We start from the raw sequence: 22,264 nt of genomic DNA on the forward strand, positions 1-22,264 counted from the left end.
TTTTTATTTTCAGTCATTTCTAGCAAGTAGGTAGTAGGTATATTTTATTGGTCTCCAGGGAAAATGTCTTTAAAAACTCAGATGCTGCATGTGTTGCTGTTACAGAGAGGCATACATTGCTGAACATAAAAGAAAAAAACAACAAAAACCAATAGATGCTCAAGAGCCGTCGGGGCCATGGCTGATGTAAAGGAGGAACTTTCTGGAATCCTAGAAATCACTTTCAAAGGTCAAGGGCGGGCAAATGCACTCACTGCATCTTTGAGTGGCCTGAGTGCATATCCTGGAAATATACAGGATCAGAGAGTCGTGCAAGGCTTTGGGGCGGGGGGGGGGGGGGGGGGGGGGGTCTGAAATGTTTTATAGTTAAGCCCCAAAGCAGGTGCATTATGTGATCTTTTTCACAGACAAAATGGATTATACAGTAATGAAGGAGGATGCTTGCCTGCGGGAGGGGGGTGGGGGGTGTTGGCAGAGTGAGGGCACAGGAAGAACCTCAGAAATCCTACATCCTGCTCTCCACTGTTACTGTATCTGCACCGTGGCCCAGAGCAGCTTCCTGGAGCAGCTTTAAAGCCCCACCCAGAATAGCCCTCAGATCCAGACTGCGAAGGTGTTTTACTCTGCAGGTGTCAATCTCAGCCATGGAGGAGAAGCTGCTCTTTGCCAGAGAATAATCAAGGAAAACAGGATTGCTTTGAAAATTAATCACAATCCTACAAAAAAAAAGGTGCTTAATTAGTGTCGCAGGCACATGCCATGCGACTGACATGTAGCGTTGACAAGGGAGGGGAAACATTAGCGGTGGCGCTAATCAGGAAGGAGCTCCACCTTACGGCGGAGTCTGAGGTGGCCTTTCCAGCTCTGAGCATTTCCCCGGAGACTCCAGCAATAAACGATGAAAACACAGCTCTGGCAAACTCCGGCTGTCGGCTGGAACTCTGAGCGCCTGTCATCCTCAACATCAGGCAGAACTTCAGCCTGGCTTCTGCGCAGAAACTACATTGTGCACATAACCCTCTCAGGGAACCGGAGGTGTAACTTTTCGGAAGCGAGATTTCATCAGCAAATCCTCCTGTCTTGTCCATCACTCCGAACATCTTTCATTCCCCATCACATCTTTTCTGACCCGAATATGACAGGTAGTCACGCAGGTAGAGACTTGACCTACTTTGGCCGTGATACCATGGATTTTCTCTGACGTGAACATGGGAACTGTGGTACATACTGGACCTAATGAGCTTGTACTGACCCAGGAGGCTTAAGAAATCAGAAGCTATGGTGGAGCAACCTACCATGCGTGTCACTGACCTCCTCCTCTGCCCCGACCCTCCCCCACCCCCCTTCTTTCACCTATTCCTCCTTCACCTCCTTTTCTTCCACAAAAACTGCACAGCGCCAGAGTCACACCAAGGGACAGGGGGTGCTGCTGCTTCACTGCCCGTTGGTTTCATCATCCATCTCTGGCCTTTGTCTACATCTCCACTTGACTGAAGTCACGACGCGTTCAGTTCGGCAGAGACTCTCGTTGCGTGAAGAGCCAGTGAAGGGGATCCGGTGCCCCCACAGAAAAGCCCTCACCCAAAAGCTGGAAGGTACTATGAACACATGAACGGAATAATATGACCAAATGATCAAGCGAAAACTGGTAAATATGCAGCATATGAGAGCGAGTGATTGTGACTTGCTATTATTAGCCTAAGTCAGGGGTGTCAAACTCCACTCCTGGGGGGCCGCAGCCCTGTGTAGCTTAGTTCTTTCCCTGTTCCACCACAAATTATTCAGCTCAAGAGCTGTGAGGTAATTAGCACAAGGAGGTGAATCGGGCGTGTTAAAGGAGGGGAAACCCAAAAATGCGTAGGGCTCCAGCCCACCAGGACCGGAGTTCGACACCCCTGGCCTAAATAATCGCCACTGTAGCAAATCAGCGGCCCTTGTCCCATGGTAACATCTAACCCCCATCGATGGTCTCCAGAGAAGAGTGTTTATAGTGACTCACTTTGAGTTTTTCAGACAGAGCCAAGAACAGGACGCGATCTGTAACAGGGACTGATAAATATTCATTTTCAGGCACCTTCATTGACAAATCACCTGTTTTTTAAAGTCTGAAGTCATGTTACATTCTTGATGGGGAGATTCAGAAGACAAAGAGGAGACTGGCTGAGTCTGGGCAAGAGTCTACACTCAGAGGAAGGGGAGTTACATGCAGCTCTGCACCACCCCCCCCCTCTTTGATAGCAGAGTACTGGCTGGTCCCTGAACACAGAACAAATTTGCATTCAATTTGGCAATTAAGTGGCAGTAATGAAGTGACTGCAAAGTAAGGACCTTTCCAGTGACACTCAGGGACACAAGCAGCATGAGCCAGGCGATTATCTACATCGAAGCTGTTTTTGATTGGGTGTGTGCGTGTGGTCCAGGTATACCTTACCTTGTGGGGACCAAATGTCCCCAAAACATGATGAATACCTGTTTTTTTTTACCTTACGGGGACCAGTTTCCTGGTCCCCATACGGTAAAACTCAATTTTATAAAAATCCATCACTGCAATGAAAAAAACTAAAAAATTTACAAAAACTCTTGTATATTGTTTGGTTACTTATGGTTAGAGCTGGGTGGGGGTTAAGGTTTCCATAGATAGCATTAGCATTTTTCCCATTGAAATGGATGAGTAGGCAGCAAAAATATATGATTACACGACTCTCTCTCTCTCTCTCTCTCTCTCTCTCTCTCTGTGTGTGTGTGTGTGTAAGCATGTTTGAATGTTCCGGCGTCTGGCTCGGCAGTGTGACGTCGCCATTGGGCCCCTGTGAAAGGCCCTTAACTCCCAATTGCTCCAAGGACTGTCTGACCCTTATTCCTCAATTATTAACATTGCTTTGGCATCCCCAAAATAAATAACACGTACAGTAACGTTCCTTTAAAATAAACAAAGACCTTCCACCTGTGGTATCAACAGGGCGGCAACTATCTGAAAAAGTCTATTCTGCTTATTACAGCGCATGATTAATACAGCCAAAGTGTCATGCAGGTTACAGAGATGTCAGGGTGTAAAAGAGTAAAGTGACAACTGAGAACCTCACTACACTCTCCACTGGCAACAAAAAAAATCAGCAGGGGCTGTCATGACAACTTGGGAGCTTTTACACCGCAAGCGGACGCACACTAGCTGATTGGTCATCGTGTCACTCGGTCCCTACACAGTTAATGACATGAGAGGATTACGGGTTACTTTAAATCTTCAAGTTGGCATCAGCGGTATGAAGACTCCGTTTTTCTGGCTGTTACCCATCTTGACAGGTAGTGAGGCAACTGACGTTAGGTCTCAGAAAACATCCGCTCCAGAATATATCAGAATATATATTCAAAACAGTTCACTGACTGCAATGAAAATTTCGTTATAGGGCTGTACAGAACAGTGGTTAATGTTTAGTAGAGGCCAGGGTGTAGAGATGTGGAAATAAATTATCAAAGCGCCACTTGAGATTGCAGGAGCGATATCAGACTTAACTGAAAGAAAAAGGCTAAATAAATATTTAATATTGAGCCTCAACTGTTTCAAGCAAAAAAATAAAAATAAAATAAGAAATAGATAAAAGTGAATGTCAGGCAACTACATAAAATTCTCACCCGCAAAGACGAAGACACAAAAAACACACATAAACACAAGAATCGTGTTGAATTCGCAAAACATATATCAGCGACCGAACCCTTCAAATGGGGTGTTAGCGCGTATTGCTTCCCAAGCTGACTCCCTAAGTCTCCCAGCGCCAATAACGGTATTACGTCGCGATTACACGATGCACCATCTCACCTTATCGGTTGGGAAGAAGAAACGCAGAAGACGTCAATCATCAAGGAGAAGGATCACGTGACGCACCATTCAAAAACGCAGGTCTCTATCGTAATATGCATGGGCAAACTGTCTGTACCTCATTATTCACTTGTCATCAGATATTTCATCTCTATCCCAAACCAGTGTTCACAATACTGTTATTTCTAGAGATAAAATAAAAACGGATTTGTTGACCTTAAAAGTTTGCATAAGATTGTTTAAGTAAAAGGGATATATTTATGCTCAATCAATGCTGCTTTTGCATTAAGATAGTAAAGAGGAAATGTGCCGCGCATTCAGCACATCCCACAAACTGTTGGGAAACCAAACGCAGATTAAGGAGATAAAGCTCACCGGAGAGCTGATCTGTGTCCAGGTTTTGTAGGTGAATCCCGGTTCATGCTCACAGTGGCGGTGGGACTGAACAGACCCGGCATCGCTTTTAATGCAACGAATCTGTATAGTTTTTCATTAAGATAAGTGATGAACTCACAAGCCGTCGTTTTATGTAACAGACGGAAAAATGTAAAATTGGTACTGGAAAATTAGATAGCATAATTTCCCTAAATATCATACTAAAATAATTACGACGTTAAAATAAAAAATCCCGAATGAATCCAAACAAATGAAACACTGCTACTGTAATGCTGACCACACTTAAATCCAAGTATAATCACATATTTTTTGTAATTATTTGATAATGTACTTCATGGATCGATAATAACGCTTTACTTGTAATACTTCCTTTAGTGCATTCACGCTGATTTAGTTATTAAAATACTATATAATCAACTCAATACCAGGCCTATAAAGACAATGATTCAACACTGATTATCAGTGCGGATCTGTATGTTTCATATCCTGTATTTAATATAGAGAAACGCAAAAGATTTAAAATACACTGGAGGAGCAATCGTTTAATTAAAGGTTTCACTACCCGCAAAAGATATATATATTTAAATTTTAAAAGAACTATCCTCGCATCTCTTTCAAAAACTGCAATTAAAACAAGTCTTTTTACTTTTAGCGGGCGCTGAAAAAATATATAGGCTAAGTATTTTACACACGACAGAGAAGATGTACTTACTAAACTGCAGAGCAACAGGCATGAGGAGGACAGCGCAGTTTGCGTGGGGTCTCATACTTTATAATCCGACCGGCAAAGAGCGGACCCGGAGAGATTTGCCGAAGGAGCGGGCGCTGTGGAGGTAAACGGAGCGCAGTGCTCTGCACCTGGCCGCTTCCGCAGAAATGGGGCAGCACGCAGCATCCCGGACAAATAAGCCAGGCGGAGCCAGCGAGCAAAGGGGGCGAGGTGGAGCGGAAAGCACCGAAGCGCCGGGGACCCACGATCTTCCAAGATCCAAAGATATTAATACTAATATAGTATTAGCAGTCGCTGCTAATACTGTATATCACAGACTCAGTCTGTGCTCCGCGGCGACGTGTAGCATCACGCAATCCTAGCGTTTTTCTTACACATCAGTGTAGCTTGTATGAAATATAAATTCAGTCCTTGGAGGGACACAGAAAAGTAGTCAAACTATACTGCGGTTTATTTTTCGCAAACCTAATATAAATGTACGAGGAAAAACGACGTGTACATCTTGTGAAAATGTAATGTCATTACAGCCCATTTACTGAAATTCGTGTCAACACGGAGTGTATTTCATTGTATTGTTCCTCTCAGCAGTATTCTTTAAGGCAGTAGATCTGTGTACCCAGATGTTGCTGTCCATTTACAACAGTGGTTTGAAGACACGGGGGTCAATCAGGACACGTAGCTGACTATTCACGCGATGATAAAGTTGTTTCCAAAAACGCTCAGACCGAGATTCTTCCCAAGCAATTTAAGATCTGTATATATACGTTTGATTATTGACTGGAAAAATATGGAGGCGGCGGGAAGTACGCACAGACACACACACAACCCATTTTAACCAAAACACAAACTAAACCACTTTATTGAACTTTATATGACCCAAAACGTCAAAGCTAAGGTAAAACGAACAACTGTAAAATGTACAAACAAAATAATGCACACAGAACATAAAATTATTTTTTTAACACAATGGAAAAGTACAAATGATCTTTTTTCTTACACAAGAACAGCTCAAGCCGTATGATTTTTGGAAAATATATCTATACATATGTTATACATGGAGGCGACCTTGAGACATTCACAGATTTCCCCGGCGCCAGAATAGATATAAAAGTATTTTTCCTAGAGTTCCATAACAGTAACCCACATCAACTTATTTAAAGAATCATTTTAAACAGACTTATTCCTCTAAAATGAAATGGCTTCCTACTCAGTTGGACAAAATAAAACATTGCAGTGTTTTGATATGACATTTTTCTTACATACCAAAAATGGAAGATTACGCCGGCTAATGCGGAATTGGAGAAGCTAGTAAACAGTAGGGTACTATTACTGGAACTAAGACTAGAAAACTACAAAAGGAAGGGGGAATAAGGTGGATTTCAGAGCGTGCTCTGTAGCAACACAGGTAGCACACATTAACGTCTATGCCTCCAAGAACCTTTATTAACTTAAGATGAGGGTGGATATTTAATGAGACACGTTTATAGCAGTAGGGGGTGCCGCTAAAAACCCAGGACCATAACCGAGCAAGAGCTAAACCTTTAACACCATACAGCTTTCCGGGACCTACATCTGTCCGCAAAGAGGTTTCCAAAGTCCTTCCTTCTGGGGATACGAGTGGAGGTTGGGAGAGGAGCCGTCCGCTTTCATTTCCATTCTATCACAAGTCAGGCCACTAGATTAGTGATTAACATACAGGCACAAAACAAACCTATAGTAACAGCCAATTCCAGGCTTTTTTATTTTTTTAAACATGGAAGCCTTCTTTTCTCAAAGCACTTGCAGTATCTTGGCCTCTAAGGTACGGCTGTAGTTACTTAAAAGGAATGATTAAAAAGGATAACTACACAAAAAAATTGTTGGAGTACAGCAGAAATACGGACAGTGCCTTAAAGCATCCAAACTATCAGAAATTCCTCTGCACCCTTGCTCCACCTGACCCCTAAGGAGAGAGGCGGGGCAGTTCCCTGTCCAATCAGAAACGTGAGCTGGCTGTACCTCTACATGCCCTAGAGACTGGAGGCTGACTACAGTGGCTTCTCCCATATCTATAAAGGAACACAGTTGACCGGCTGCTCACTCACAAGGGGCTGTCAATGTGTTGGATTCCCTTTTTTCCTTGGTTTTCACAACCCTGAGGTCAACCTGCTGTATGTATCCACACTCAGTAAGGCACTAGAAATGTTGCACTTTGGATTTAGGAAGTAGAGTTTAGTCGGCCCCTTAAAGACAATCAATATCTCACTGACTCCCTATCGCCAGCGACCAACTGACAGAACATCAAGCACCGAATCGAAGATGTCAGAGAATCTCTCTCCACCACCTTGCTCGTTTTAAACCTCAAATTTGTGTTTGTAAATATCCGGAGCCTGCAAAATTGGCAAAGCCCAGCAAGACGGAAATGAGATTTGACAGCGGCTGAAATATTAATAAACATACAACTGCCTTTTCAGGACAATACATTAAAAGCAAGAGATTTTTAGAATAAATTTTCAAATTATATCAAAGACTGGTTGTAAAAGATGTTTACAGCAACTTAAGCTTACAAGTATAATTGAGGAATTATTCAGCAATGACTCTGGGGGTTCTGGGACCTTGAATTTGTACTGAAAATGTGTACAAATACAAATGACCACCTCATTTCTCACCTGGCAGCAAACGGTAGAAGAAAATCAACAGACAGCCATTTTTTGGTAGGATAGTAATACCTTCCTGTGCCCTCCAACAAAAGCCTGCCTATAAGCCTCTAAGGGTTCATAAACCACTCAGAGACCAGGTGACCCTATCCCACACATCGTACCTTTTCCCAGAGAGAGATGCTATCGCCGAAAGGAAATGGGGCAGCATGCTTTGCTGTGCAGGTACCTCACTCTGTTCCTTCTGCTGCTTTCCTGAGAAAAGCTGCTGAACTAAGTACTGGGTACACAGAAGAGAGCAGAAGAACCTTCTAGAAAACTGGGCTGTTCAGTTGATTCCAGGGAGCGGGGTGAAAAAAAAGCTGACCTTGTACGATCCCACCCTGCGCATTCTTTCCCTCTATTTTTGGGTTACAAGATAGTATAAAAAAAAAAAAATCCAAACAAGAGCGAGTGAACAGGCAGAAACCTGAATATTTAAAAGTGGGGGTGTGCATGAGATCCCTCTGGTTGCAGAAGCCCCTCTGGTCACTGTGCGGGGCAGCATTTTCCACAAAACACAGATCTCCCACAGTAGGGACAAAAGAGGCAGGGATGTCAAAAACAAGATTTTCCCCAATGCTCATGGGAGATGATGTCTAATGGTAAATAAGCCTCACAGCCCCTAATTATGGACTACACTTTCCATCAGCACTTAACACTTGATAAAATGCATGCCAGTGTGGAAGCGGTAAAGGGTCAGGCGGCAGCAGGGCCCTACTGGGTGACCAGGCCCTGCAGCATCATCATCAGGCGCCGTGCCCGTTTGCTGAGCGGGCTGTGCGGGTCCAGCTGCAGGAACTGGAACAGCTTCTGTCGCACCTGCGTCAGCACAGAGCTCATGTGGTCCCGGGTCACAGGGTCGCTGTGGTCCAGGTTCATCACCGCGTCCTCGAGGTAACTGCAAGAATGGGCACGTTAAACGCTGACAGCCGACAGAGTGAATCTGCAGCTACTGTTCATGTGAATTAGGCCACGGGATTGAAATTCGGGCCACGCAGACCGGGCCAAGTCCAACGGCAGATGGCGAGGCCCAGCAGCTTAAGCCGCTGACTGCAATTCCACATCTGCGCTCCAATCAAATACATTTATATCAGATCTGTTAATTCTCTAACTGTAGCATTAAGATTCCCTGGTGCAGTGAAACGACACGCAGTTATTTTCGAACACAGCAGAACCCAAATCTTTACAGCATACAAATCACATTTTTTGCTTGTGATATATGCTGTTTATATGAATGTGTATGCGCATGTGTAAGTACACACACACAGGCAACAGGCCCTACCTAATCTTGAGCTCGGAGCGGGTCGTCAGGTTGGTGGACAGCTGCTGGATGAGCGAGAGCAGGACGGGCTGGATGAGCGGACAGGGGTGCTGGCTGAACACCTGCTGGGAGTCGATGGTCTCGCACACGTACAGCACCAAGTTCAGGTCAGCTGCAGACAGGGCCTGTGGTGCAGGGAGAGCAGCGCAGGGCCACGAACTCAGTACGGCTGACGGGGGCCCACTGTTCCCTCCACAGAAGCACCCAGACACTCTGCTGCGGTGAAGCTGACACGTTCGCCGGTATGCCTTTACATACTCATCTCACACGCGCTGTTATATTTATCTAAGGGGTCGCGAAGGCCCCGACTCGCACGCGGAATGAAGGAGCACTGTTACAGAAAAGCACACAGGCGGCACTTTTCCTAAGAGCATTCAGATCGCAGCTGTACCTCAAGGTCATCGCTGGCGCTCTCAGATATCCACAAGGAATCGACCGGAAGCCCTTTTAGGCACCGAACGGTGAAAGATGAAAAAACCAGCACAAATCAGAGACGCCAGACAAGCTGAGGGCCGGGTAAATGTCTGAACCTCAGTCTACGAGCAACATCTGTCCCATTAGGAGCAGAAGCGTACATCAGTCCCAGGCATGTGGAGGAACCTTGATGGGTCTGACCAAAAGCTGAAACTTTCAGAGAACGCACAGAAGCTTCCGGCATAGCAAGGCCCATACCATCCCCAAAATGAGAAAGACCCCTTCAACCCATCTGAAGGCCATGCAAGCCAGCCAGAAGTCCCCCCCCCCCCCCCAATTCCTCCAGCCCCCCCTCTCCCCGGGAAACACCCCCACCTGCTGGAAGGCCTGGTTGAACTGGCCCTGCTGTAGCAGCTGCAGCACGTTTTGTTGTTGGGCCTGGTAGTCGAGGAGGGCAGGGGGCACGGGTGTGCCAGCGGCCGAGCGCATGGCCTGCATGATGCTGGAGGTGACGGCTGCCTGCTGCTCCTTCATGGCCAGGCTCACCTCGCCCTTGACGATACGCTGCACCTGCGTCAGGATGGAATCCTGCAGGCTGGGGGGGGGGGCACAGCAACACCGAGCTTAAGGGAGGCCCTGGACAGCGACCCCCCTGAAGCTCCCACAGAACGACGGTGGGCTACAGTCACGGTCCTGAGAGGTGGATCAGTACCCAAGCCCCAAATTCACAGAAGTTAAAACGACCAGCTCACTCTACCAACGCCACCCCCTTCCCATGATGCTGAGCGGGTTCCGGGGCGTCAGCCTGGGAGACTCACTTCCCCACCATGATGTGCAGCTGGTGCTGGACCTCGGAGCGCACGCTGGCGGTCACGGTGGCGGCCAGCTGGTCCGTGCTGTTCTGAAGTGTGTCCACCATCTGCTGGAGCTGCCCGATCAGTGGGTCCCGCGCCTCCAGCTCACGCTGCTTTTTGTTCTTCAGGTGGCTCTCGAGCTGCTGGATGTCTGCATGAAGGAAGAAGTCATGTGACACAGGACAGGAGACAGCAGGAACCTCTGCTGGGGGGTGGAGCCAAAAAGGCCTGATCTGCAGAGCACTTACACTCATGGGTGCCCTGCTTGAAGCTGTCGTTAATCTGCTGGAACATGGACTGGCAGCCCTTCTCGAACACGGGCAGCACGATGCCCTGAAAAGCCTCCTTGTAGGCAGCCTGGATGGGACCCTGCATGGCTTCTGCCGCCGCCTTGCCGATGGCGTCCGTGGTGTTCTGGAGGAGAAGGTGCACAAAGGGGTCATCCTCTGGTTACGGCGCACAAAACCGTGAGAGGCGACAGAGGGAAGCTGAAGAAATTCCAGGCCTCATGCCGGCTGGAAGCGTGACACACTGACCTTGGACTTGACCACCTTGGTGACGTTCTCCTTCAATGCCCCTTCCACGGCGGTCAGCTTGGCGGCGATAGTGCTGTTCATCTGCCCCGTTACAGGGTCCAGGCTTTTGGAGATCGCTGGTGGAGGGGCGGGGGGATGGTTAAAGACCCAGCAGAAAGGAAAGCAACGCTAACATTGCAAGCAAACGCTGTGGCCAGCTGCGAGACAGTACAGGTGGCCGTGCAGATGGTCGGCATATAGCTGCGAGACAGTACAGGTGGCCGTGCAGATGGTCGGCATATAGCTGCGAGACAGTACAGGTGGCCGTGCAGATGGTCGACATATAGCTGCGAGACAGTACAGGTGGCCGTGCAGATGGTCGACATATAGCTGCGAGACAGTACAGGTGGCCGTGCAGATGGTCGACATATAGCTGCGAGACAGTACAGGTGGCCGTGCAGATGGTCGACATATAGCTGCGAGACAGTACAGGTGGCCGTGCAGATGGTCGACATATAGCTGCGAGACAGTACAGGTGGCCGTGCAGATGGTCGGCATATAGCTGCGAGACAGTACAGGTAGCCGTGCAGATGGTCGACATATAGCCTCTGAGCAGTAGGAGCCGGGAATCGACATGGACAGAAACAGATTATAGCATGGATCTCACTCTGAAGGAGAAAATAAACACCATAACCAGGCCATATCATTACTGTGAATTTAAGGGGCCAGCACTGTTAGAGATGGAGGGAAGTTATAACAACACTGGCAAGGGAAGCTGAACAGAACTGTAGAGCAGGTGGAGGTGGAAGAGAATGCAGCGACCAACAGCGGGCCTCAGTCGGCATGAGAAAGCCCACCGCTGGCAGGCGGGACTGGCAGAGCCGACCACTCCAAAAGAACATTTGCTGATGTTCAGATTTCCCTGGGAGCGATCCTTAAAGCATCGCCAGGCCTTACATATCACCTTACTGGACCGGCCCAGCTTGGAGGAATCACACTGACCGGAGAGACATGCAACACCACAGCTCACGTCCAACTCAGAGGCGCAGGGTAACAGCGGGAGGAAAACTTTAAAAGGTCTCACAGACTAAATGCCAAAATATGACGGGCTTTGCCCTTGACATTCACCAGCAAACAAAACATTTAGTTAAAACAAGACAAAGAATTGATGGTGCACTGAAGGTAAAGAGCTTGATGTGTGGCTGTGACAGGACAGTGGAAAAGTAGGTGTGTACCTGTTTCGATTTCTGCCTACAAAGGTTGGTTTACATATTAACTCCTGTGCCCAGTACCAGCAGTTATTTAATCATTTATACCAGTTTCCCAATCTGGTCCTTGAGGACCCACAGACAGACCACGTTTTCGTTCCCTGGGAGCTGGGAGGGAGCAAAAATGTCTGTCTGGCAGGGAGGTCGGTGGGAGCAAAAACATGGACCAACTGTGGGCCGCCGAGGACTGGATGGGGAAACAACGATTTATACAAAACTGGATGAGAGATGACTTTCAGCATGTGTAGTACTTAAAAAGCCCTTCTGAAGAAGACAGAGAACCAGCAGTGAACTCACCCTGGGGGATGCTCTTCTTCATTTCCTCACGGAGCAGCTTGTCCATGCGGCCACAGAGGGCAGTACTCAGATTCTGCGTCACCTGCTGGGACAGGTGTTCCTGCAGTTGCCGGTTCTGCTCACGCCCGTCTGCCATCATGCGCTCCATCCGGCGCTCTGAGGGTCGTGGGGGGGTCAAGGGTCAAACCCAGAGGTACGATAAAGTAGACCTCGCCGACACCGTGCCACCCACGACAAGCCAGAGCAACTAGCAGCTGATCGGCATGCCTGGGAGAATCATTATCTATAAATGCATATCGATCTGACCACGTGTAGCTCCTGTAGGTTAGACTAACGAAACCTGCATCCTTATTGGGAGAGGCGGCAAGGCTATGTACCCACATAATCAACATACCAAACATCAGCACAGCACATCACCAGCATCAATTCTCATGACTATGTATGGATTTACAAGCCTAGGGATCCATCAGATCTAGTGATCCATGGGATTCTTTTAGATCAATTAATAAGAGAAAAATTTCACAGGCATCTAACCTAATCCCTTGCTTTACCCTCTGGCTGCGACAGCCACACGAGCACAGCTCTAACGCTTGTAGAGTGATACTTTTACACAAGATGACAGATTCTGCTCTTCAGGCCATTTTAGCTTAAGAGTAGCGGCCGCATAGAACGTTCTTGTCACAGAGAAAAGGATGTCAGCCATCGTCATAGATGGAACAGATTAGCTGGTATATGAAGTCACACAACTTCCACATCAAATCCGGATTATAGTTGAGACGACATGCGAGAGCAGATAATACTGCCCCCCAGTGGAAGGATACGGCTCTGCTCCTGCTGGTTGATCATGGCCTGTTCCACGATCGCCATGACAGAGCTCTGTATTGTGTCCATGCTGGTTGTCAGCCGCTGCATGAGCTCCAGCTGGCTCTGCCGTAGCTCAGAGAGTTCCCTCTGCTGGCTGCGCAGTAGCTCCAGCACCTCCTCTTGCGTGTCCAGGCCCATCTGCGTTAGACAACGAGGGTCATCGCATGGACAGCCACGCAGATGAACACATGTGAGATGCACAAGTTTACAGGTGTAAGACCCAAGGACCTGTTCGTGCTGTTCAGTCTTGAGTACTACTGCCCTGCCAACAATCAGGAACTTACCAGCTGATCAGGCTGCCGTGACTGCAGAGATTCTCTACAGAAAGAAGAACGAACAAAACAGCTGAAATCACTTGACAACCCAGTTAGAGGACTGCAATGTATGTAATTCGGGAAGAAAGAAAGCCAATATGATCTCGATTAGAACACCCCCCCATAAATAACAGTTGGTATTACCCACCCATCATCTTTCCTGCACTTCTTCTTCAGTTTGGGGGATGACCGGGGGGAGACTTTCCAGTCCTTCACGGGAAGCCTGTGAGATGTCCTGGAGGCGCAGTTCCCAGACGACGATGCCAGGCTCACCACCTCGTCGTCATGGTCACTGCACACCCAGAGGTGGGGGGGGGGGGGCAGTGGAGGTATCCATATGAACAGATGTGTGCGTGCTGACAGGTCTCAGTGACGAGCCACCAAGGGTGCATTTACTCTTACTGGGGCTCCCTGGAACCCCCACCCCCACCCCCACCCCCCAAGCGTATCAAAAGCTAAATAAACAGCTAGTCAGATGACCACAGCTAGCTGGCTGGCTGGCAGGCAGAACATACTGCTTCAGCATCTCCCAAATAAAAAGCCACGTGTAGTGACCGCTGGGAGCCGATGCCTGTTTCGCGTGACGGTAAACGGCCACCTCTGCTCGGCGCTGGCATCCTGGCTGTCGTTCAGCGGCAGGCTGTAAGAGTGTCTGTGGAAGGGTGACGTCTTGTGCTTGTCTTTCATCTCATCTCGGGAGCTGGACAAAAAAACAGATCAAACAAGTAACAAGTGAACACTAGGAAGCAGGTGACACTGGTGCACATACAATAGGAAAGTGCACAGCCAACACAGAGCCAACCACACGTGTGTCTCTCTCACCAGTCTGCCAGGCTGTCTCGTGTCTCACGCGTGATGTCAGGGGCAGCGGGCCAGCTCACGCTGGGCTCCAATGGGCATGCGGCAGCACCCTCCTGGGACAGGGCGGCCTCTAGCAGCGAGGGGGTGGCGCTGAGCCTCTCTCCATCGGCTGTGGCCCCGCCCCCACCCGCAACGCCGCCTCCCAGGTCCAGGGAGGGCCGGCCGTGCTCTGAGCTGCTGCGGTTGCGTGGGGAGAGCAGGTGCAATGCTGAGGTAGCGGACGCCATGCTTTCAGAGTGGAGGGCAGGGCTGCGCACCTCCGGTGCCAGGGGCGGCACGCCAACTCGCGGCAGGGTCTCTGAGGCGATCTCGGGGATGTCCAGGGACATGGCGGTGGACGCAGATGAGATGACGTCCGGTGAGCGCTCCCGCGTGGGGGATGCCTGAGGGACGAGGAGTGGCTCGATGGCTTGCAGGTCCAGGGACAGGGGTGGGTTAAGAGGTGCTGCCACCTGTGGGACAGAAATGGTACTGCATGCTGAACAGAAAAGGATAACAACCCCGTTTTGGGCATCTAAGGTGAATGTCTGTTTCCACATCATCCTCATCACTGCATGTGTGGTCTGTTACCTGGATGCTACTGCTGTTCATCTGGTCCCCCAGACCAGGAATAAGGATGGTGCTGGAGCGAGGGCTGCTGTGGGCCGAGCCGGACGCAGAACTGGAGCCAGACCCGGAGGCAGAATCCAGGGCCAATGCACTGCTTTCTAAGGAAACCTTTGAGCTCTGGGTCAGCTCCTCGCCCATTCTGTGGGCACAAAAACAGGCTGTGGGAGACCTGTGGCCACACAGCAGCAGTGGGGCTTTGATCAGCCCCGGTAGGGAGGGGGGGGAGTATGCGTGACCCAGGCTGGAAGGCCTACTACAGAGTAGCCCCAAAATCAAGACTCTGTTAAACCCGATGGTAAGCCTAATGCACCCCACACCACCCCACCCACCCACATGGGACGTACCTGCCGCCGGTGCTGGAGCTGCTCATGGCCGTTATAACCGTCAGGCTGCTGACGCTGCTCCCGGGAGAAGCTGGGATCTTGGTGGGGGGAAAGAGGGGAAGGGCAGTGGGAGAGACATCAGCACCAGGGACACCGAATACGGGGCCTCGACAAGGGACCCCTGCTAAAAACAGCGACACTGAGACACAGCCGTACGAAGGCATGAAAACCTGCTGTTAAACCGCTCAGCAGAGACGGACAAAAATGCAGCTTCAGCACAATCGCAGCAGGTGGGAGGGAGGGCGGAGTGGGGCGTACCGAAGCAGTGGGGGTCATGAAAGCGTCCGGTGTCATCAGTGTGGGCTTGGCGCCCTCGGCGGGCGGCAGGAAGTCGGCCGGGATGGGTAAGGAGGGGACCCGCCGCAGGTCGCCCTGTGAGGGGCGCCCTGACTCCTTATCCGACGTCGGGCCCTCCGCGTTGGTGTCGGCCAGAAGCTCACAGCAGCCTGCAGAGACACCCACATGCCGCAGTTAACCTAGGAGGCCACAAGGGGGCGGTATGTTAGATACAAAGCAGATACAGCGCTATGCAATGCTAACCAAAATCCTCCTGGGACTCGGAAGGAGGCAGGAACAGGGAGGTGCTCAGGGTGAGATGGGGCTGGAACCAGATCTGCACGTCCTGGAGGCACCTGGGGGACGGTGGAGATGCAGGCCAGTGTCAGATGGCAGCAGAGGTTATGATACCAGTGCCCCCCCCCCCCCCCCCCCCAGCAGAGAGATTCTCACTTGGTATGGATGCTGTAGAGATGGATCTGCACGCCTGTTTTAGACTCGGCCAGACCACCCTGGCTTCCTTCTGAGAGAGAGCGGGGCTGTTATTACAGAGAATACGTGCAGGGGCCTGGGGAGAAGCCGGGGTTGGGTGAGGGACCGGAACCCACCAGTTGTCATGCTCTCGCTGTCCTCGTCGGGGGGCAGCACCTCGCTGGGCTGCAGCCGGCAGCAGCTGACGTCCTGCAGACCGAAGCTGAGTACAGGGTGGGTAAGCAGGAACTCGGAGACAGCCGTGAAGCCAGCGCGGCCTTTCTCCTGGTTTTGTTGCACTTCCATCACATACAGCACCTGGGGGGGAGGAGGGATTCGTGGCAGGAAGGGTGCAGGTGAGGCGTGAGCAGCCACGAAGGAGTCCCAGTTCCACTGTGCTCTCCACCTACCTTCCGCTGCACGTCGCTGAGGACCAGGTACCCAGCGGAGAGGTCCAGCGCCACCTTCAGGCTGGGCAGGACGGTGGAGTTAAAGGGGTCTGGAGAAAACCTGGATGGGGGAGGCAGAGGGACCCAGGCAGAGCATTAAGATGGTGGGAGAAGCTAAAACAAACAGTGAAGAGACAGAACAACCCCCCAGTGCCCGCGGAGCCCACCTGATCGTCTGTAGACAGGTCCACGAAACTGTGCACCACATCTTCAGCTCACGGTTCTGATCCGCACCGGTAATCAGGAAACGCCAGAAGGGAACTCTGAAAAGGAGAAAGTGGTTTCGCCGATGTGAACCCTCCAGTCGGGAAGACGCAAGGAATTCTGGGTCATCAGAGGCGCCCGTGTGACACTCACTCTGGATCCTGCTTCTTGTGGTTATCGCAAAATAGCAGGCAGGACAGCGGCCGCCCTTCATGGGGTTTCCACTCGTGGAGACACCTGGTGGCAGCATGGGGCAATGCAGGGCTTTATTAGCAGCCAATAACAGCCTGAGGGACACTGCTGGTAGGAAAAAAGCATGCAAGGGGCTTTTAAAACACAAACTAAAGCATTACTGATGTTGGTACCTGGGCTGGTCTTGGCCTTCTATGTAGATCTGCCAGAATTTCAGGAAGCCGTCGTGACTGGCAGTGGCCAGGACGGTACCGTCGGGAGAAAGGACCCCTTCGCTGATGCGCTAGTGAAAGGAACACATATACAAAGCTTTAGCAAAGACAGGCACAGCAACAAAATCCCTCCAACCAGGGCCGTGCAACGCACCCCGCTGTGGCCCCTGACAACGATGAAGCCCTCCTTCAGGTCGCTGGCATCCACCGGCCAAGACTGCTGTGTGGACCTGAGGATGTCCAGATCCCAGACCTCTGCCTGAGGGAGAGCAAGAACAAAACAGGAAAAGCTACTGTTACTGATGTTGTACAAAATTACTTGCATTGTGTATTAGTGTAGCTAAATAACACCCTCTAGTGCAGCGGAGGTGGAACTACAGTCTTACCCTGTCCTCGTGGAGCAGGGCCAGCGTTTGGCAGGACTCTTCAGGGCCCTCCTCGTTCTCCTCAGGGATGAAGGGGCACCAGATCAACCTCCGGTTCGAGCTGAGTGGCGTGTCTGCGGGTCGCCTGATGTGCACCAAAATTTCGTCTCTGAGGCCAAGTTCAAGAAACTCACAGGGGCAAACAAATGAGCAAGTGGAGGCAAAACAAAACCACTGCACTGTCAGAAACAAAGAGAGACTAAAAGCAGACGACCAGAGTCTTCACTGACAACCAGCTGAAGAGCTCTGAGCCCCGATGTGCTTTGGATAAAACAACGATAAGTCCATCATTTCATACATCCTCCCATGAACCTGCATAACCTATTCAGGGTCACGGGGGGGTCCGTAGCCTATCCCGGACGCTACAGGCACAAGGCAAGGAACAACCCAGGATGGAGCGACAACCCATCGCAGACATGAAAAGCCTGCAGGGTGAAATTATTCACGTTATACAGCCCCACTGCCGACAGCCAGAATCCCACATAAACACCCCAAGGGGGACCCCAAATGGCGAAGAGAGGATACTGGATCTTGCCGGCACTGCAGGACAACTGCCAGATGAACATGTTTCCTGCCTCGTCCAGGCAGGCCAACTGGGAGGAGTCCAGGTGAGCGAAGGCCAGGTCAGCGACGGCGCCCGTGAAGCCCTTGAGCAGCGTGCGCTCCGCCGTGCACTGGGACAGCACGCGGATCATCGCGCAGTTGTTGGCACCTGATCCCACGTGAAGAGAACAATGCAGACCGGCATTTACTGATATCACAGGCATACGACTGCAAACGCAGCTCGGCCATTAAACGGAGGTCTCAGAGCGAAGCGACATTATTACACGCGAAAAAGCAGAGACATATGACACGTCAGTTAACATATCAGCATCGCTCTGATGTGTGAAACATGGCTGATACTGTCAACTAATAATCAGACTTTAGTCAATATTCAAAGTTAGCAGCACCAGAGCTAAAGACATATCTACTAAAATAATGGAGATAATTGTATTGTGCAATCAGCAATTCTCCGCAGTGGAGCGAGAGGGAATCATACGATGTGATTGCTACACACATTCATGCATCATGCTTCATACACTAAACAGCATGGTGGAACAGAAGTCTGGTAAGAAAAATACACAAGTATCTCACAGACACACAGTTTCTTAACATCTTTTAGCACATCCAGGAAAAAAGCTTGTGCCAGCTATACATGAACTCATACCATCTTACACTATTTCCAAGACCACACAGGCAAGTACCTAAAAAAATTAACAAATGAATAATTTCCAGTTAAGGCTGCAGTGCTGTTCTTTGGGACTGCAGCCATTCTATAGCTAGACCAGAGGGTCTCAGCCGGCCTCAACAGCTATTCCTATGGACACACGGGAGAGTGACAATCCAGGGTAACGGACTTTCAAATTTTCCCCAGGCTTGACAGAGCGGTTGTAAGATTACAGGGAGCGTCAGCATGTCCGAACAGTCGGGCAGCAGCTGTCGGGCCTCAAAAATAATGACTCTGTTTATATGCACTGGCTGTTTATCAAACAAAGTGCCCTGTAACCCAGGGTAACTAAGTCAAGCACTTACCTAAAGCTGCCCTGAATCTCTCTATGGCTGTACTCTCTGGATGTGGACCCACTAAACTGTGTGGCCTTATGCCCTATAGAAAAGAACCCAAAAATCTCCTATCTTAGCCTGACATCCATTCGTCTCTCCCTGAACGAAACTCACCTCAGCCAAACACTGATTGGTTCCCTCTAAGCAGTACAGCTAACAGCATGTTTTGTGCCTCACCTCTGATAGCATAGGCCAGGTAGGAGTTGCACACCGCTATCAGGCTGCCGTAGTAGTACTTGTGTTCCCAGTCATACTTTGCCACTGGCTTGATTTTCACCTGTGAGAGAATGACAGGCCAGGTGAACTGGGTTGACAGGCTGTGCACCTGTCTGTCTGTCTGAGCAACAAAGATCAGTAAAGGACACACAGACTGTCAGACCATGGTGCTATGTAGTACCATGGTCTAATCTGAGTCTGACCTTCCAGGTTTCAAACCTGTGACCTAAACTGTTCCATAGGAGCACAGGGCATTAGAAGCAGATGGAAACCTAGTGTTGTTAGTAACCCCTGCAGATGGTTAGCACATCAGGAAGGCCAGAACCTCATAACAGAATTTAATTCAGTTCTGTTTTTACCGATTTGCTTACATCTTGAGTTTTCGGTTGCAGCACCCAAAAACAGCACTCTCCTGCCTACCTTGTTACTGCCGCAAGCTTTGCTGTTGATGCTGGAGTTGTGACTGGCCACAATCTCCACAACGCTGGAGGAGATGGTGACACGAGTGGAGCTGTCATCCCCAGAGAGACAGCTAGGAGGACACAGGATCCCAGATTAGACACTCATGGATATAAGGAGAAGGGATAGCCATTGTAAGCATTAAACCCCATATCACACAGTCCAGCAATTGCTAATAAGGGGAACCCGATCGTCGATGCTAATTCTAGCTGAGGATAAGCATTTATTTCTATGTCTTTTCAATACTCTGTTACACAGGATCATGACCGACTCAGTTGTAATTATTACCATGTGTGTGAATATCACGTTATAAAAACAGAACTTAAACAACACATACAGCATTTTCTAAGCTACACAAAAATTATAATGTAACTGGATAATAATGTCAGGACTTAAGAATACCACGTTCTTGTGCCACTGAAAATATTCCAATCAATGCAGCTTTGCAAAGGATGAGACTACTGTAGCGAGTACAACAGGAGTGACATTAAATTCCACATAAATGACCTGCCCTCATTCTTTTGGCACATAGTTTCATAGTCCTCACATGATCTGCGGGTCCTGACAGCTCATGTTCTCCGCTTTCCCGGCGCCGGCTTCGGAGGCCGGTTCCCGGCCCGCAGCGCCTAAGAGGCCCGACCCGAACAACCCATTGAGCTCCCCGTTGAAAGCGGTCTTAGTTTGATTCTCGGTGGAAGACGTTTCTGGGGATGAAAAAACAGGCGAACTGAACTCGAACAGCAAATTCAGACGTTAAAATATAATATACACATAGGTTATTAAGATAAACAAACGTCTGCCTGTAACTATCCCCATACAAACGCGCCTTTAACCTACCACTGTGGTAAGGTTAGTTAATATTCTCCGAATTAATAACAATATAGATAAAGTCACCATTATTCCGGTTGATTTAAAACAAAAAAAATCAAATTCTCATACAGAAAGCCTTAACCCTCTGACTTGAAGGCGCACAACATTTATTTTGTCATTAATAAAAGTTTGCAGGAGTGACTGCATAGCGTGACACGCCTTCATAGGTCTCCAAGCGGAGTTAGACTTCAGCGGCAGCCACCTCCGTCCCAGTACTTAAGATCCTTGATGTCGTTTACTTTACGGCGTTTGCCAAATTGCCCGCTAGCACAGAGCAGAGCGGTCATTAGGACGAAGCTCCTTGTATCTCAGTGCTTCATAACCCAGGGGGTCCTGCTCCGTAGCCGGCTAGCTTAGCATCTTTGTGTCGTCCGTTAGTGAGGCGGTAGGGTCCCCCCGGTGCTGCCATTTCGTTAAAACTATGCCGCTTTAACCAGCTACACACTGAACATGCTGAAAATGGGTCATTACTCACTTCGTAAACACAGAGACTAATAAATTAGCATTATCTCTTTCTAGTTACATAAACTGAAAGCATTAAGGTGTTCACTCCTGGGAACATCAGTTTCGTTACGCCGCGGCCTAAACCGACTCCGGTTTACGGGGCTAGCAGGCTAACTGGCTAACTGCGACTTCATTTCCCGGTTCTCACCGGCGTTATTCTCGGGTCGGTCCAACTTCAAAATATCCCGAAGATGCTGCGTCGCGTCTTCTATATCGATATTTGAGTTGGAAGCCATAAGGGAGGAAAAGGGGGTACCGGGTCCGTAGAAGGGGAATAACTGCCGCCTAAAAGCCTATGATGCCAATTATCACTCGCCTCAACTTTCGTAGCGCTGCATGAAGCCAGAGAGCCTCTGCGATTCCGCCCGGTGTTCCTTCAAAATGCAACCGCCCTCTGTCGGAAACCCGGAGCTCCGTCTAAAAGTTCCGAATGATGCTGTGATCGTTTCTGTCCAAAATGTACACGCCGGGTTCAGTTTTCCGCTTGAAAATTAATAATCTTGCATAAAAGTTATTGACGAAAAACCAGGATAAGCATTCTAAAGAACGTTTCCGGTCACATTTACTTCGAGTGTGGCTCAAGTCCAGCTAGTCAACATTACTTGATTCCGAAAACGTTATTATATGGGACGTTAACGTTAAATATGAAATGAATCAAGCTTGGAAATATTTCGGAATCCAAACACCGCTTTTAAATACATATTTATAAAATGCGTTAATATTTGCAAATAAGACAGTTGTGTAATATTTTTCGTCCTATTTTATTCCATTATACATGATAACAGAAAATTTCGATGCGTTGTGTTCTGCGCAGCTGACTACGGAAATTATTTCATCCACTCTCCTGCATATGTTGAGAGTCTCAAAACAGGCTTTCAAAGTTTTAATCTCCATAAATTAATCCTTATTATCCTTATTAATCCTCCTTATTTTAGCGCTTCAAAAGGGACGCAGGTCTAAAAATGTGCCAGACTACATTTGACTTTGCATCAGGCAGTTTTGTTTATCCAAAATAAGTACAATCTAAATACTTTAAAAAAACATTTTATTTATTTAGCAGACATAC

At 49.0% G+C, this 22,264-nt stretch overlaps 2 protein-coding genes across 4 annotated transcripts in view; both read right to left on the reverse strand.

Moving 5' to 3' along the window:
• LOC125751590 (neuritin-like protein) overlaps window positions 1–5,724 on the reverse strand; it is a 16,304-nt gene extending 10,580 nt beyond the window's left edge. The window contains exon 1 of the mRNA XM_049030605.1: window positions 4,923–5,724. Within this exon, the coding sequence (XP_048886562.1) occupies window positions 4,923–4,977 (55 nt within the window). The 5' untranslated portion in view covers window positions 4,978–5,724. The remainder of the gene's footprint in view (window positions 1–4,922) is intronic.
• Window positions 5,725–5,766: 42 nt separating this feature from the next.
• LOC125751589 (enhancer of mRNA-decapping protein 4-like) lies at window positions 5,767–21,789 on the reverse strand. Of its 3 annotated transcripts, none has more exons than XM_049030603.1 (29): window positions 21,347–21,789; window positions 20,372–20,528; window positions 19,786–19,897; window positions 19,327–19,426; window positions 18,073–18,259; window positions 17,509–17,656; window positions 17,277–17,381; window positions 17,084–17,193; window positions 16,872–16,955; window positions 16,682–16,777; window positions 16,476–16,575; window positions 16,203–16,383; window positions 16,048–16,114; window positions 15,859–15,950; window positions 15,577–15,764; window positions 15,280–15,356; window positions 14,897–15,074; window positions 14,288–14,778; window positions 14,064–14,165; window positions 13,614–13,757; window positions 13,436–13,469; window positions 13,109–13,289; window positions 12,288–12,443; window positions 10,744–10,859; window positions 10,456–10,621; window positions 10,172–10,358; window positions 9,729–9,948; window positions 8,901–9,064; window positions 5,767–8,516 (listed from the first exon to the last, which is right to left on the reverse strand). In XM_049030603.1, exons 1-29 carry the CDS (start codon window positions 21,432–21,434, stop codon window positions 8,333–8,335), a joined length of 4,215 nt encoding a protein of 1,404 aa, XP_048886560.1. In that variant the 5' UTR covers window positions 21,435–21,789; the 3' UTR covers window positions 5,767–8,332. The 3 variants fall into 3 exon arrangements, with proteins under 3 accessions (XP_048886560.1, XP_048886559.1, XP_048886561.1); XM_049030602.1 differs by having other exon boundaries at window positions 16,048–16,117; window positions 21,347–21,788; XM_049030604.1 differs by lacking the exon at window positions 21,347–21,789 and adding an exon at window positions 21,170–21,340 and having other exon boundaries at window positions 16,048–16,117.
• Between the last annotated feature and the right edge of the window lie 475 nt (window positions 21,790–22,264).

This window comes from Brienomyrus brachyistius, chromosome 11 (genome assembly GCF_023856365.1).
Source record: "Brienomyrus brachyistius isolate T26 chromosome 11, BBRACH_0.4, whole genome shotgun sequence".
NCBI lineage: Eukaryota > Metazoa > Chordata > Actinopteri > Osteoglossiformes > Mormyridae > Brienomyrus > Brienomyrus brachyistius.